The sequence below is a fragment of the Castor canadensis genome, chromosome 13 (genome assembly GCF_047511655.1).
Source record: "Castor canadensis chromosome 13, mCasCan1.hap1v2, whole genome shotgun sequence".
NCBI lineage: Eukaryota > Metazoa > Chordata > Mammalia > Rodentia > Castoridae > Castor > Castor canadensis.
The window spans coordinates 13,629,551-13,641,880 of record NC_133398.1 but is presented as its reverse complement, the minus strand read 5'-3'; the positions used below and the strand labels follow the sequence as shown (position 1 = coordinate 13,641,880).

The following is a 12,330-nucleotide window of genomic DNA, read 5'->3' as shown; positions in this document are numbered from 1 at the left end:
GAGGAAGAAGTGACGACGCAATTTGATCTGTTGAGTTTCTAGGTGCCTGGGTTATCTGGGGGAGGGTTTCTAGGTCAGTGGTTTTGATGGGTTTCATCTTTGTTGAAGACTATGTCAGGTCTGCCCCATCCCTCTGTCTCTACCTGGGGTAGTCTACAGATAGGAGTGCAGTCCAGAGGTAGTGTACAGGCCAGCCCACCATGCCGCAGTTTTGAAGCTTACTTCCTAACAACAGGAAGACCAGGTGTAGAAGGAGAAATAGTGTTTCATAGTTTGTTTATTTATTCACTTTAAGGACCCGTCCTTTACCTGGACAGATTGATCCAGGGCTAGGGTGTCTCCCTGTGTGGCCTCTTGCTTTTTCTTAACCCTTCCCAAATTTCCCCTACATAGACTTCCTGACTCTTGTTTGCTTCATTTCCCCATGGTGTATTCATTATAAAGGATTAACACAAGCAGAACCCAGGTGCTCAGAAACCTTCTGTTCACTTGACCTCTAGCTATGCTCTTGGCACATCTTCATCCTGACCACCTCTTCCTCCCTGTGTGTGTTCCGAGTTGCCTTCGCTTCTGAATTCAGAGGCTTGCTTAGTATTTTGTTTCTACTAACTGATCCGGGTGTATTTCCTCCCCAGTGGAAATGTCAGTTAGGATGGTTTGGTTGAAAGCGTCATTTAGGTCTTCTATAGCTTTACTGCTTTTCTGTCTGCTTGTTTACTGTTCTGTTCATTACTAAAAAGGATATTAAGGCGTCTAATCATAATTACAGATTCTTTATTTTCTCCTTTCGTTTCTATTGGTTTCTATTGGTTGTTGCTTTATGCACACTGACATTCAATTCTTAGGTGCTTATATGCTTTGGGGATTATTATGTACTATTAGTGAACTGATCTCTTTGGAACATCACCTTCTTATCATGATATGCCTATTCCTCTGAAATACGCCTTACTATATGTCTATTCATGCAGTTACGCCAACTTACTTTCTTTCTTTTTTCTTTTTTTTTTTAGGCAGAATCTTTGTTATGTAGCCCAGGCTAACTTCATACTCAACTCCTGCTTCAGCCTTCTGAATACTGGGATTACAGGTGTAGGCCACCGTGCCTGTCTCCCCGCTTTATTTTTGATTAATGTTACTATTATATAGCATTTTCCATCTTAGACTCTTAGTCCACTGCTTAGTCTATCTTGAGCTGGGTAATTTATAAAAGAAATTTATTTCTCACAGTTCTGAAGGCTGGGCTATCCAGGATCAAGGTGCTTGCAGATTTGGTGAGAGCTCTTGCCTTCACAAGACAGTGCCTTTTTGCTGTGTCTTTATATGTCAAAAGGAATAGACAAATCCTTCAGATTTTTTTTTTGTGGGGGTGAGGTTGGGACTGGGATTTGAACTCAGGGCTTCATGCCTACAAAGGAGGAGCTGTACTTCTTAAGCCACACCTATTTTGTTTTGCTCTGGTTATTTTGGAGATGGGATCTTGTGAACTATTTGCCCAGGCTGGCCTTTAACCATAATCTTCCCAATCTCAGCCTCCCAAATAGCTATGATTACAGGTGTGAGGCTATTTTTTATCTAACCTAAACAATTTCTGCCTTTCAATTGGAGTGTTTAGACCACATACATTTAATGTAATTACCAATTAAATCTACTATCTTTCTATTTATAGCATCTCTGTGTCTTTTTCATTTTTGTTTTTTTGGGTTTTTTTTTTTTTTCCTCTTTTTGGTGGTACTGGGGCTTGAACTCAGGATCTCAGGCTTCTAGGCAGGCACTCTACCAACTGAGTCACTTCACCAGCCCTTTTTTGTGTTGGGTATTTTCAAGATAAAGTCTTGCAAACTATTTGCCCAGGGCTGGCCTCAAACCACACTGCGATCCTCCTGATTTCTGCCCCTCAAGTACCTAGGATTGCTTCCATGGCCACCGATGCCTGGCTGGACTGCATTTTTTTTATGATTCCATTTTATGTCCTTTTTTTGGCTTATTAGCTCTGTATCTGTGCTGCTCTGGGACAGTGGTTGGTAAGCTTTTCTGTGAAGGGCAGATACTGCAGCCATGTGCTCTTCTGTTACAGCAGAATTCTTTGTGTGATGTGGTGGTTTATTTACTAAAATAAGCAGTGGGCCTGATTTATCCCCACCTACAGGCCACAATGACAGGGACTCTGTCATTATCTTTCTCTGTATTTAGTGTATCTTTCCTCTAGCTGTTTTTAAGATGTTTTTCTTGGGCTGAATGTATATAGCTCAGTGCTTGCCTGGCATGCTTGAGAGCTTAGGTTCGATTCCTAGCATTATAAAAAGAATTTTTTTTTCTTCAACACCAGTTGTCAACAGTTTGATTATAACTATCTGACTACGCCATGCCTCAGTGTGGCTCTTCATGTTGTCTGGATTCGTAGTTCTATGTCCCCACCTCCCTGTTTCTTTTTCTGGGACTCTCATCATCCATCCATTAGGCTGCGTTACACTGCTCCACATCTCACTGGTGCTCTCTTGTTTCTGCGTGTGTATGGTAGAGACTTTATACTGTCTTCAAGTTTGGGACTCATGTCTTCTTCAGTATCTGATCTGCTTTTTATTATTATTATTATTATTATTATTATTATTATTGTGCTGGGGGTACATTGTGACAGTTACAAAAGTTCTTCCAATATATCATAGTTGAATTCACCCCCTCCGTCTAATCTGCTTTTAATCTTACCTGATATTTTTTTTACTTCAGGTATTAATTTCTCACCTCTAGAATTTCATTCTGGTTTAAACTCCAAACAGTTTTTTCTAATGCTCATAGTTTCTTCTATTTTCTTGAACATACAGAACATACATATATATGATAGTTGTTTTAATGTCATTGCCAACTAATTCTATCACCTGTGACATCTGAGTCTGTATTAATTACTTTTCTTATCACTGTGAGCAAATACTTGAAAGAAACAACATAAGGGAGGAAAGACTTATTTTGGCTCATGGTTTCAGGGGGTTCATCCATGTTGTGCCATGTGCTTGGGCAAATGTGGCAACAGGGGCATGTGGTGGGTGAAATTCCTCCCCTCCTTCAGACAGAAGGAAAAAAAGAGACAGGAAGGGGCCACGACACCCCCAGCATCCTGCCCCTAGTGACTTACTTCCTCCAGTGTGGCCCCGTCTTTAAATTCTCACAGGTCTCTCAAAATAGCGTCACCAACTGGGGACCAAATGTTTAGTGCACAAGGCTGTGGGGCACATTCCACATTCAAAACCTAACAGTCTTTTTACTTACGGGTTTTTCTCCTAGTTACAGTTTTATCCTGTTTCTCAGCGTACGGTAATTTTGGTTAGATGGCAGGCAGGTGGTGTTCATTCTTGTGTTTATTTAAATACCCTTGGGATCTGCTCTGGGCCACGGTGAGACTTCCTGGACTCAGCTCAATCCTGAGGTTTTTGGTGCCTTGCTAGGGAGGGGCCTTTAGGTCCTTGAACACCACTGAAGCAGTGTTTCCGGAGCTCCTTCTTGATGCCCCGTGTTCGTGCATTTTTCCACTCTAGCTGGTAGGATTGACACTGTACCTGGCATTGTTCCATGCTTGTCCTTTGCAGTGGTTCCTGCCCTGCCTGCTCGTTTGCTCACATACTTGCAGGTTGGTGTTGAGGATTCATGCAAAACTCAAGGGAGATACATGAAGTTTATGTCTGTGTGGCACTCTGCCCCACAAACGCTATACCTCCACCTTCCTCAACCAGGGAGGCTGCTGGCTTCCCCCACTCTGCTTGCAGGCCATGAGCTAGGCTCACCTTACTGGTTTCCCTTCCCTTAGGAAGCAGATTCCCAGTCTGAGGACCTTTGTTTTAGATACCATGTCTAGTTTTCTAGACATCTCTAAAACAGAGGCAAGAGTGTAAATCTAATCTCCTTCGAATGTAATTTCCCTTATTTGGCACTATCCATCCATGCCCCGCCTCTCCCCGAATTAATTCCTCACCAGCTCTCACAGCAGCCCTAGGGGCCTGCTCAGCACCGTTGACCTCCCTGTGCTCTAATGTGAGTACGCAGGTGCTGCACCAGCAGGGCTGAGCCTGCAAACTGGGGAAGTGTTGAGGGTTGGATCAGAAATGAGGCTGTGGGAGTGGGTGGGCTCCTCTGAGAGAGTGTATTCAGCAAGCAGAATGGATGCTGAGGCCTGAGCCATGAAACCGTCATGTCCTGGGACAGGTGTGACCAGACATCTGCAGAGCAGGCAGATCGAGAGAGTAAGGGTATAGGAGCCACAGAGGGAGTTGGAAGGCAGGTGTGACTGGTGGTGATAGAGCTTCAGAGATGAGGAGGATAAGATCAGAAAGCTCCAGAGAAGGAGCAGACAGTGCTAAGGAGAACCGTGCTCCTCTGGCCGCTCCTTACCTGCTGCCTGTCCTTCAGGGGCCTGGCGGTGCTGATCATGGCCTGCCCCTCAGCAGAGAGAGTGTTTCTTGTGCTCTGTACATGGGCCTGTGATTCTCCCAGACAGCAGCCATGCAGTGGGCAGTACTCACCTCCTTTGGAGTCCTGGAGGGAAATGTCTGAGCTTCCCTGGCCTCAGAGGTGGCATAGGACCTGGACAACCTCAGTGAATACAGTGGGGGCAGGAGGGGATTTCAGCTTCTGCCCTGTACTGTGACTCCTGTGACATAGCACCACCTGCCTAACTCTTCATGATCTGGGAGGTCATGAAGATCTGACTCCACCCTACCACCTTGGTTCCTAGAACATCAGGAAAGGGACAGCCCCATGGGCTTCTGGGCATTTAGGAACAGCTAGGGTTAGAGAGGGTTTGTGAGGACAGAGTAGACCAGACATGTCAGTTGCTGGCCCCAACAAGTGTGAGAGGCAAATCTGTGGCCTGAGGAGGGGCTCCCCTAGTGCAGGTGTGATGGACTTTCCCCAAGGCCCCTCCCTCTTCTCAGATCACCCATTGACAGCCTGTCTGTCACTGTCTGGTTGTCTGGTGCAGGTTGATGTCTGTGGAGGAAGAACTGAAGAAGGACCATGCCGAGATGCAAGCTGCTGTAGACTCCAAACAGAAGATCATTGATGCCCAGGTGGGAGACTCTGTCTAACTCTTTGCTTAGCTGTGGGTATTGGAGGACCTGGGGTGAGGAAAGCATGATTTTGGCTTCTCTGACTTCCTTAGTCATACCTCATTGCAGAAACTGAGGAGGAGTAAGAGACCAGGATCTTTGCTCTAAGAAGTCAATTTTCCTGACTAGCACAGGCTCTGAAAGGGGACGGGCAGCCCATTCTGCTGCTGGGATGCTTGGGATGCTGAGCAAGGATTGGGAGCTATTGGGAAAGGGGAGGAGTGGGCAAGGCTGGGGATGGGTAGTAGGCTGGACAGAGGGAGGACTGGGACTCTTGTTCAGTGCTTTGACTTTCAGACTTAGGAGGAGAGACACACAGGACACTGTGGCTCTCTGGGGCTCTTTCCTCATAAGCCATGAATCGGGAGACTGTAAAACTACCAGACTAGTGACCTCTGGTGTCCCTCATGCACATGAGCAAGGATGACTGCCCTCAGGGCCTCAGGTGACTTGATGGGTACAGCTTCTAGAGCTGCACTGTCTGGGATGAGGAGCGGGCAGTAAGGTCTCTGTTCATGATGATGCAGAGCCTCTTCGCATGGCACCAGCTGCTCCACAGCCAGGTCCTTTCCCACGCACTTGGCATGAGTGCGTCCTGGTCCTCCTTCCCTGCTTCTTGTAGGCATCTGCAGCCCCAGGGAGGTCCCTTGCCCAGCATGATCTTCCCTGCATCCTGGAACCCATCTTGTGTCCCACTGACACCCTCCTTGCCCACAGGAGAAGCGCATCGCCTCCCTGGACGCTGCCAATGCCCGCCTCATGAGTGCCCTGACGCAACTGAAAGAGAGGTACAGCATGCAAGCCCGTAACGGCGTCTCCCCCACCAACCCCACCAAATTGCAGATTACTGAGAACGGCGAGTTCAGAAACAGCAGCAATTGCTAACCGGCCCGAGGAGGGAGGACCCTCCCCAAGGAAAGGGGGACTGTGGTGGCCCAGGGCAGGGTCTCGGCCGGGAGGCGCCCCACAGTCGCAGCCCTGCGCAGGTGGCAGGAGGCTGAGGTGCTCCCCTCCCCTCATCTGCTGTCCAGGAGGCAGCACAGAGGGAGCCACAGAGACTGACACAACATGAGGTGGGCGCAGTGCTCTCCTTCTCTCCACCCGCCTGGGAAGCGGGTTTGAGCACAGGCAGAAGAGACTGCACACTGGGGAGTGGGGACAGCCTGGAGGGAGCAGGGTCCTGCCAAACACATGTCTGATGGTTGTTGAATTGGTGTGTGTCACCTTTTCCTCCTTGACTGGCCAAGTGCATGTACCCCATACCCTCTCCGGGGAGGGAGCTGCCTGGAGAGGGGCTGGGTGAGGGCCAGGGTGCCACCCTGCAGCTTCCCTTCGCTTTTTCAGGGCCTAGGACTCTGGCCACCAGGCCTCCGCCCTGTGGGGCCTGGAACCTTATAGGTCAGTAGGCAGGCAGGGAGACAGTGGGGAGAACATGAGGGATTCTGGGGCCCCTATCCATCTCTGCCCTGAGCACCTGCCCCTGCATGCAGCCTGTCAGGGACCCCTCCTGGCTGTGAGGAACCAAGTATCCACCCCCACCCCAGTGCCTGTTCCACACTCATCACCTTACCTCCTTTCCCTCTTCAGTTGCATCGCCAAGTAGACCAGTGAGGATCATAGCTTTTTCTCCTGGGCCTTTGTGCCTGTGGGGAGGATTTAAAGCCTGCTACACTTGCCCCATGGGCCTAGACTGATGCTTTGCTAATATGCTTACAAATTTTGGCTCCCAGAAGCCAAAGAGCTGGGCAGAGCTGACCACATAGCACAGTGCATTGTAGCTGTTTTCTCTAGGGGCCCAGTGCATCCTGGGCACAGTGGCCCTCTGGGGAATGACCAGCTGGTGCTCACCCTGAAAAGGTGATCTTTTCTCTGATGGTTTAAAAGAAAAATTCTAAGGCCCGCAGGACCTGAGAAGGTGGATAACTGTGATTTTTTTTCCTTTCACAGTATGCATTAGAAACAAAAGCCCGCTTGCTCGCTTGCTGGAACACAGGGGCCTTTTAAATTGAGCGTGCGCACTGCATGGGAAATAGCGGCCCTGGAGGATGTTAGAGTTGCTCCCTCTCCAAGACAGCAGCAGCCTGCACCAGGCCCTGTGTGTGCACCTGCCTCCTCCTCACCCTTCCCGGCCCCAGCCAAGGACCCAGGCGCTGCAGGCAGGGGAGGGGCACACCCCACAGCTGGGGCTGATTTTCCTCAGCTCTAGGCTGTTCTGTAGCATATCTGCCCCTCCCCACTTTGTGGGCCATAAATGGGCAGGAGCTTGGCTCTACTTGGCCCCCTCTGTTCTCACACCCTACAGAGTCCAAGCTCTGGCCCTGGGTCACCTATGGCCTTTGCCCAGACAATAGAGCCAGGGCTGGGTGGGCTGCAAGAGCCACCACCTCTGCCCCAGGGCCTGGGATGTGCCAGAGTCCCTACCAGGAAGGGTGGAAGTCCTGGAGGAGTGGCCCAGAACCACACTGTACCCCATCCTGAGCCCATGCACAGGTGACATGGCTGCTCTGTGAAGGGCTTTTAGATGTAACCTATAGCCCAGTTAGGCTAGGGACAGATGTTGGTGGAGAGTGGGCTGGGCCACCAAGGTCAGAGGCCTCAGGAAGGAAGGAGGTAGGGGCTGAGGTCCTGCTGCCTCTCTTCCTGCCCCACTCCTGTCCACACCTCTGCACCTGCACGTTTCAACCAGGGTGGCCTCTCCAGCAGGGCCTGGTACCAGTGCTGTTTTTCTCCCACTGCCCAGGGAGACCTGCTCTCCTCCCCACCCACCCCGTCCACCCATGCCTCATAGAGTGACCTTGGACTCAGCACCTCCGAGCAATACAGGGAGGTCCCTAAGGCCTGGACAGGAGGGCATGGGAGCCAGTCGCTGTGGCCTCTGTGGCCACCCTTGGTGGAGGTTGAGAGCTCTCCGGCCGAGAGCCTTATTTACCTAGTGCAAAAACTGTAAAAGTGTACAGACTCTTCACAGATTTTTATCTTATTGCAAGTCTGAAGATTTTTGTAAATGTTCTTGGTGTTTGACTGTAATGTAACTATTTCACCCAAGGGATGTACATAGTCCTTTAGTCCTGGTGCTGTGAGGGCCGGCCGGGACCGCTGCTCTCCAAATGGTTCATACCGTACCTTGGAACCTAGAGGACAGTGTTGGGCAGGACAAGGAGCTTTGGGATCTGGGTGTTTGTGTCTCTTCCCTTCCCGTGGCATTAATTTGTAGGCTTTGCAGCATGCTGTCCTGGTGGAGGCTGGTGGGGACATGTGCTCTGATGGGACCAGTAAAGAGGCCTTCTGTGCAAGGCCATGGAGAACCTGCACCGCAGGCCAGAGCCAGGCCTGGGGTTGCCAGAGGTCCCTGAGGGAAGGATGGTCCCTGCTCAGGGAAGGCCACGCTCCAGAGCTCCCTGGCCTCCAAACTCCAGGTCTGCTGGTGAATGCTGCCCCACCAGTGCAGAAACCTGGCCTTTTTTGCTCAGTTCCTGTATTCAGGGTAAAGGAAACTGCCAAATTTCTCATGAATGAAGACTTCTCTGACTGCCCAGGAAGGGGTGGGAATCAGGGCCAGAGCTCCACATGCACCACCCCCAGCACCTGCCCGAGGGACACCACTCCCTCACACCTGTCCATCTGGGAGCCAGACTGTCCAGGGAACCAGCCCCTCTTTTCTACACACTTGGCCACAGGCTACCCCTAGCCCTCCACTGTGTCCTAGCCCCACCTTTGTAAGTATGTGAAAAGGAAAAATGCAAACGTTGGAGTTTGGCTGGAGTGCCTCCTCTAGCTGTGACTTTTAACCATGTAATAATGTACAGAGAAGTTGTTGGTGTTCTAAGACTGTGTGGCTGTGCAATTTCTGTACATTTGCAATTAGAAATATTAAAGATTTATTTAGCTATTTTAAGCCTGGCTCGCCTCTCTTTTCAGCTGTGTGTTGGGTGATTTTATAGGGGTGCCTCTGAGTCCTGAGCTGATACTATACATTACCAAGGGGATCACATTCTTGGCTCCCCTTGGGCAGGGGCAGCCCCTCAAGCGAGTGGCCCACTGGGTGACCGGAGATCCTCCTCCAGGTCGGGGTCTTTGCACCAGCAGTGGAGAGGTGATCTCTTAAACCCTCCCCTGGCTCCCAGGGGCTCAGAAGTGAGGTCTTTGCTGGCCCACTGCCTCATGAGAGAGAGAATGGCCACTGTGCCTTCCCTGCAGTGGACACCAGCTCCTGCCAGGCTCTGCATGAAATGCTCTCTCATACCCTGAAAAAGGTTTTGAGATGAAGAGACCAGGCAGGGCAAGACATTGGTCCAGGGTCACCAGCAAGTAATGAGTGATTGGGACAATGTTTCCAAGCTTTCAGCACCCAGAAAGGCTGACTCAAGCTCTCCTGAGCCAGACCTACCTGCAAAACGGAACCCAGGGCCCTAGTTGGGAAGGAGCCGACCTGCAGCCCTTCAGCTGCACCTGCTGAATGGTGGAGAGAGGTTGAGGTCTGGAGCCTGCCCAGCTTCAGCATCCTGTCTTCCAGTGCACAGTAGTCTGGGGTGAACCCATGGAGAGTCCAGGGACAGAGGTGTGTATCCTCAAATCTGCATTTGAAGCCCCAGGTCTCCTGCACAGGGCCTCTGGCTCCAGCTGGGGATTGGAGCCTTCCCTGAGAGAACCCCAGAGCCACTTTTGTCCTTGTCCCTGCAGCCAGTGGGAGATGAGGGGCAAGCCACAGTAGGGTGCTCTAGGTCCACCCTTGCATTCTGCCCCATGCACTCTGGGTGACCACAGCCACCTGTCCAAAACCCTGGCCTCTCCTATGAGGACTTCTCCCTCTATTTCAGCTGCTCCTGGGGTTCACCCGACTGCTGTCACCTTCTGCCTAGAAAAGCAACCTCCTTGTGATGCTGCTCTCTAGGACAAGCCGCCAGGCCTCTCTGTCCAGCTCTGTTCATCACACCTGTCCTCAGGCACCTCCCCCACCAAGCCCAGGCCATGTCCCTCCTCTACCCCTTCTTTGACAGCGTTCTCTTACCCGTAAGTGGTGGGTCCACCTAATGTCCGCACTGTCTAGATGACAAAAACAAAGGTCACCAGTTCATACCATGGCCAAAGCTAATCCGAATTTGTGTCTCTCCTTGTCTCCTGGCCAGCCAGCTCTCCCTTCTGAGAACCAGGCCGCCTACCTCCTGGGTGGCCCCACCGCCCCAGGCCACTACCAGCTCTCCACAGCCACAAGAGAGGAGGCACCCTGTTCCTTCCCAAGGCAGTCCCAAGCCCAGTCAGTCCCTGTATCCCACCTCTTGAACCTCCTCTCCCGCCAATCCCCCTGTAGTCCTGGTTCTTTCCCACAGCTTTCTTACTTTTTAAGCTTTTTTTTTGGCAGGGGGGGTGGTACTGGAGTTTGAACTCAGGGCCTCATGCTTACTAGGCAGGTGCTCTATCACTTGAGCTACTCCATCAGCCCTTTTTGGTGTTGACTGTTTTTGAGATAAGGGTCTCATGAACTGTTTGCCTGGGGTGACTTTGAACCATGATCCTCCTGAGTAGCTTGGATTACAGGCATTAGTACAACACAGGTGCCTGTCCTAATTTTTTTTTTTTTTCCTGAGATAGGATTTTGCAATGTAGCCCAGGCTAGCCTGGAACTATGTGGCCCAGGCTGGCCTCAAATTTGTGATCTTCCTTCCTCATCCTCCTGAGTGTGGGGATTATAGGTGTATACCCCTATCCCTAGCCTTTCCCAAAGCTTTGTAAAGTGCCAGATCACCACCTGCTTCAAGCTGTGTTGTCTTTTCTCTCCTAGCCAGTGTCTTAAAAGTATCCTGTCTTCAGGGACCTCCCATCTCCGTCCTCATCTCACTTCTACCTTCACCTCCCACACCTTTGTCTATCTTTTCATTGTCATGCCCATGGGCCCCTGGGGGGCCTCTGTAGTGCCATCCCCCATCCAGGTGATCAGGGATCTGCGTCCCTCTGTAGGGATGATGTCGTTCAACTGACCCAGAACCCAAGTAACCAGCAATGAATGAAACAAAGAAGTCATTTCATATGGATAGAAGACATTTATAACGAAGGTACAAAGAACATCAAACAAAAAGCCAAAACTAACAAATGGCAAAAAACTGCATTGGAGATAACACACCATCAGCGCTAGTTTATTACAGATCAAGGAAGCAAATGGAAGGACCTAGAGGATTTTAATAAGTTGTAATAAGGAGGGTCACAGAGACCCTTACCCTAGAGAGAACACACCTTTCGGATTACAATTTGAGTCATTACCCGAAGTTGGCTCTCCTGAGACACGAAGAAAACCTTTAGTTGCCCAGAGAACCAGTTCAGGACATAACCTGGGCCTTAAAGCAATGAAACTAGAGAGATAATAAATGATTTTTTAAAAACTCAGCACACCATCAGGAGTTTTTAAAAATGGTGAATCAATAGAATGAAATATCTTTTGAGACAGGTTCTCACTATGTGTGTAACTTGTGGTCCTCCTGCCTCAGCCTCCCAAATGCTGGGATTACAGGTGTGCATCATCCAGGTGCTAGAATTAGACTTTTTAAGTCTTCCAATTGAGCAAGGAATATTGACCACATGCATTTATCTTCTTTTCTCCCCAAACATCATTATACTGACAGGAAAAGAATAAAGGGGTTATCAGCTATAAGGACAAAATGAATGTGGGAGGAGATAGGAGATAAGGGAATTGAGAAATTTTGTCAGTTGGAAGCTGTTGAGGGAGTATGGAAGAAATTAGCAGAGAGACTGACTTGGAGCGAGCTCATTGCTCCATGGAGCCCCCAGAGGGTCTGGGGGGGTGGGCAGGAGGCAGTGCAGGGGCACTAGCCCAGCCTTCCCCCACCCCTGCTTTGCACAGCCAGGAAATTCTTCCTCCCTCATCTTGCAAGAGGCTATGCATGTATTCTCTGCAGCCACTGAAACACGTGTGCTCTGGACCTGGGGATACGAGGCAAAGCAGAAGACTTTGTAAGGTACAAGGCAGAAAGCAGGTGACAGGAGAGAGTGAGCCTCTTCCCTCTCCCAACAGCCACCTCACTGCTTCAGAGACCCCCAGGCAGCTGACTGGAGTGTCCTCTGGGACAACTAGCTTCAGAGAGACTTCCAGATGCTTCCTCAATGAAAAGACTTAGTCATCGTCCCAGCATCCCACACTGGTACCTACCAGTCAAGATGCCCTGCTCATGTCACACACACACAGGTTATTGCAGAGTGGACATGGCCAAGGACCCCCGACAGTTGA

General features: G+C 50.2%; 1 protein-coding gene across 13 annotated transcripts in view; it reads left to right on the top strand.

Moving 5' to 3' along the window:
- The window catches only part of Dab2ip (DAB2 interacting protein), a 184,863-nt gene extending 175,875 nt beyond the window's left edge, over positions 1–8,988 (top strand). For 12 of the 13 annotated variants that reach the window (XM_074051086.1, XM_074051092.1, XM_074051084.1 and 9 more), the window contains 2 exons: positions 4,967–5,054; positions 5,811–8,988. In XM_074051086.1, coding sequence (XP_073907187.1) covers positions 4,967–5,054; positions 5,811–5,978 — 256 coding nt within the window. In that variant the 3' untranslated portion in view covers positions 5,979–8,988. The remainder of the gene's footprint in view (positions 1–4,966; positions 5,055–5,810) is intronic. The other variant, XM_074051085.1, reaches the window with a different exon arrangement.
- The last annotated feature ends 3,342 nt before the right edge of the window (positions 8,989–12,330 follow it).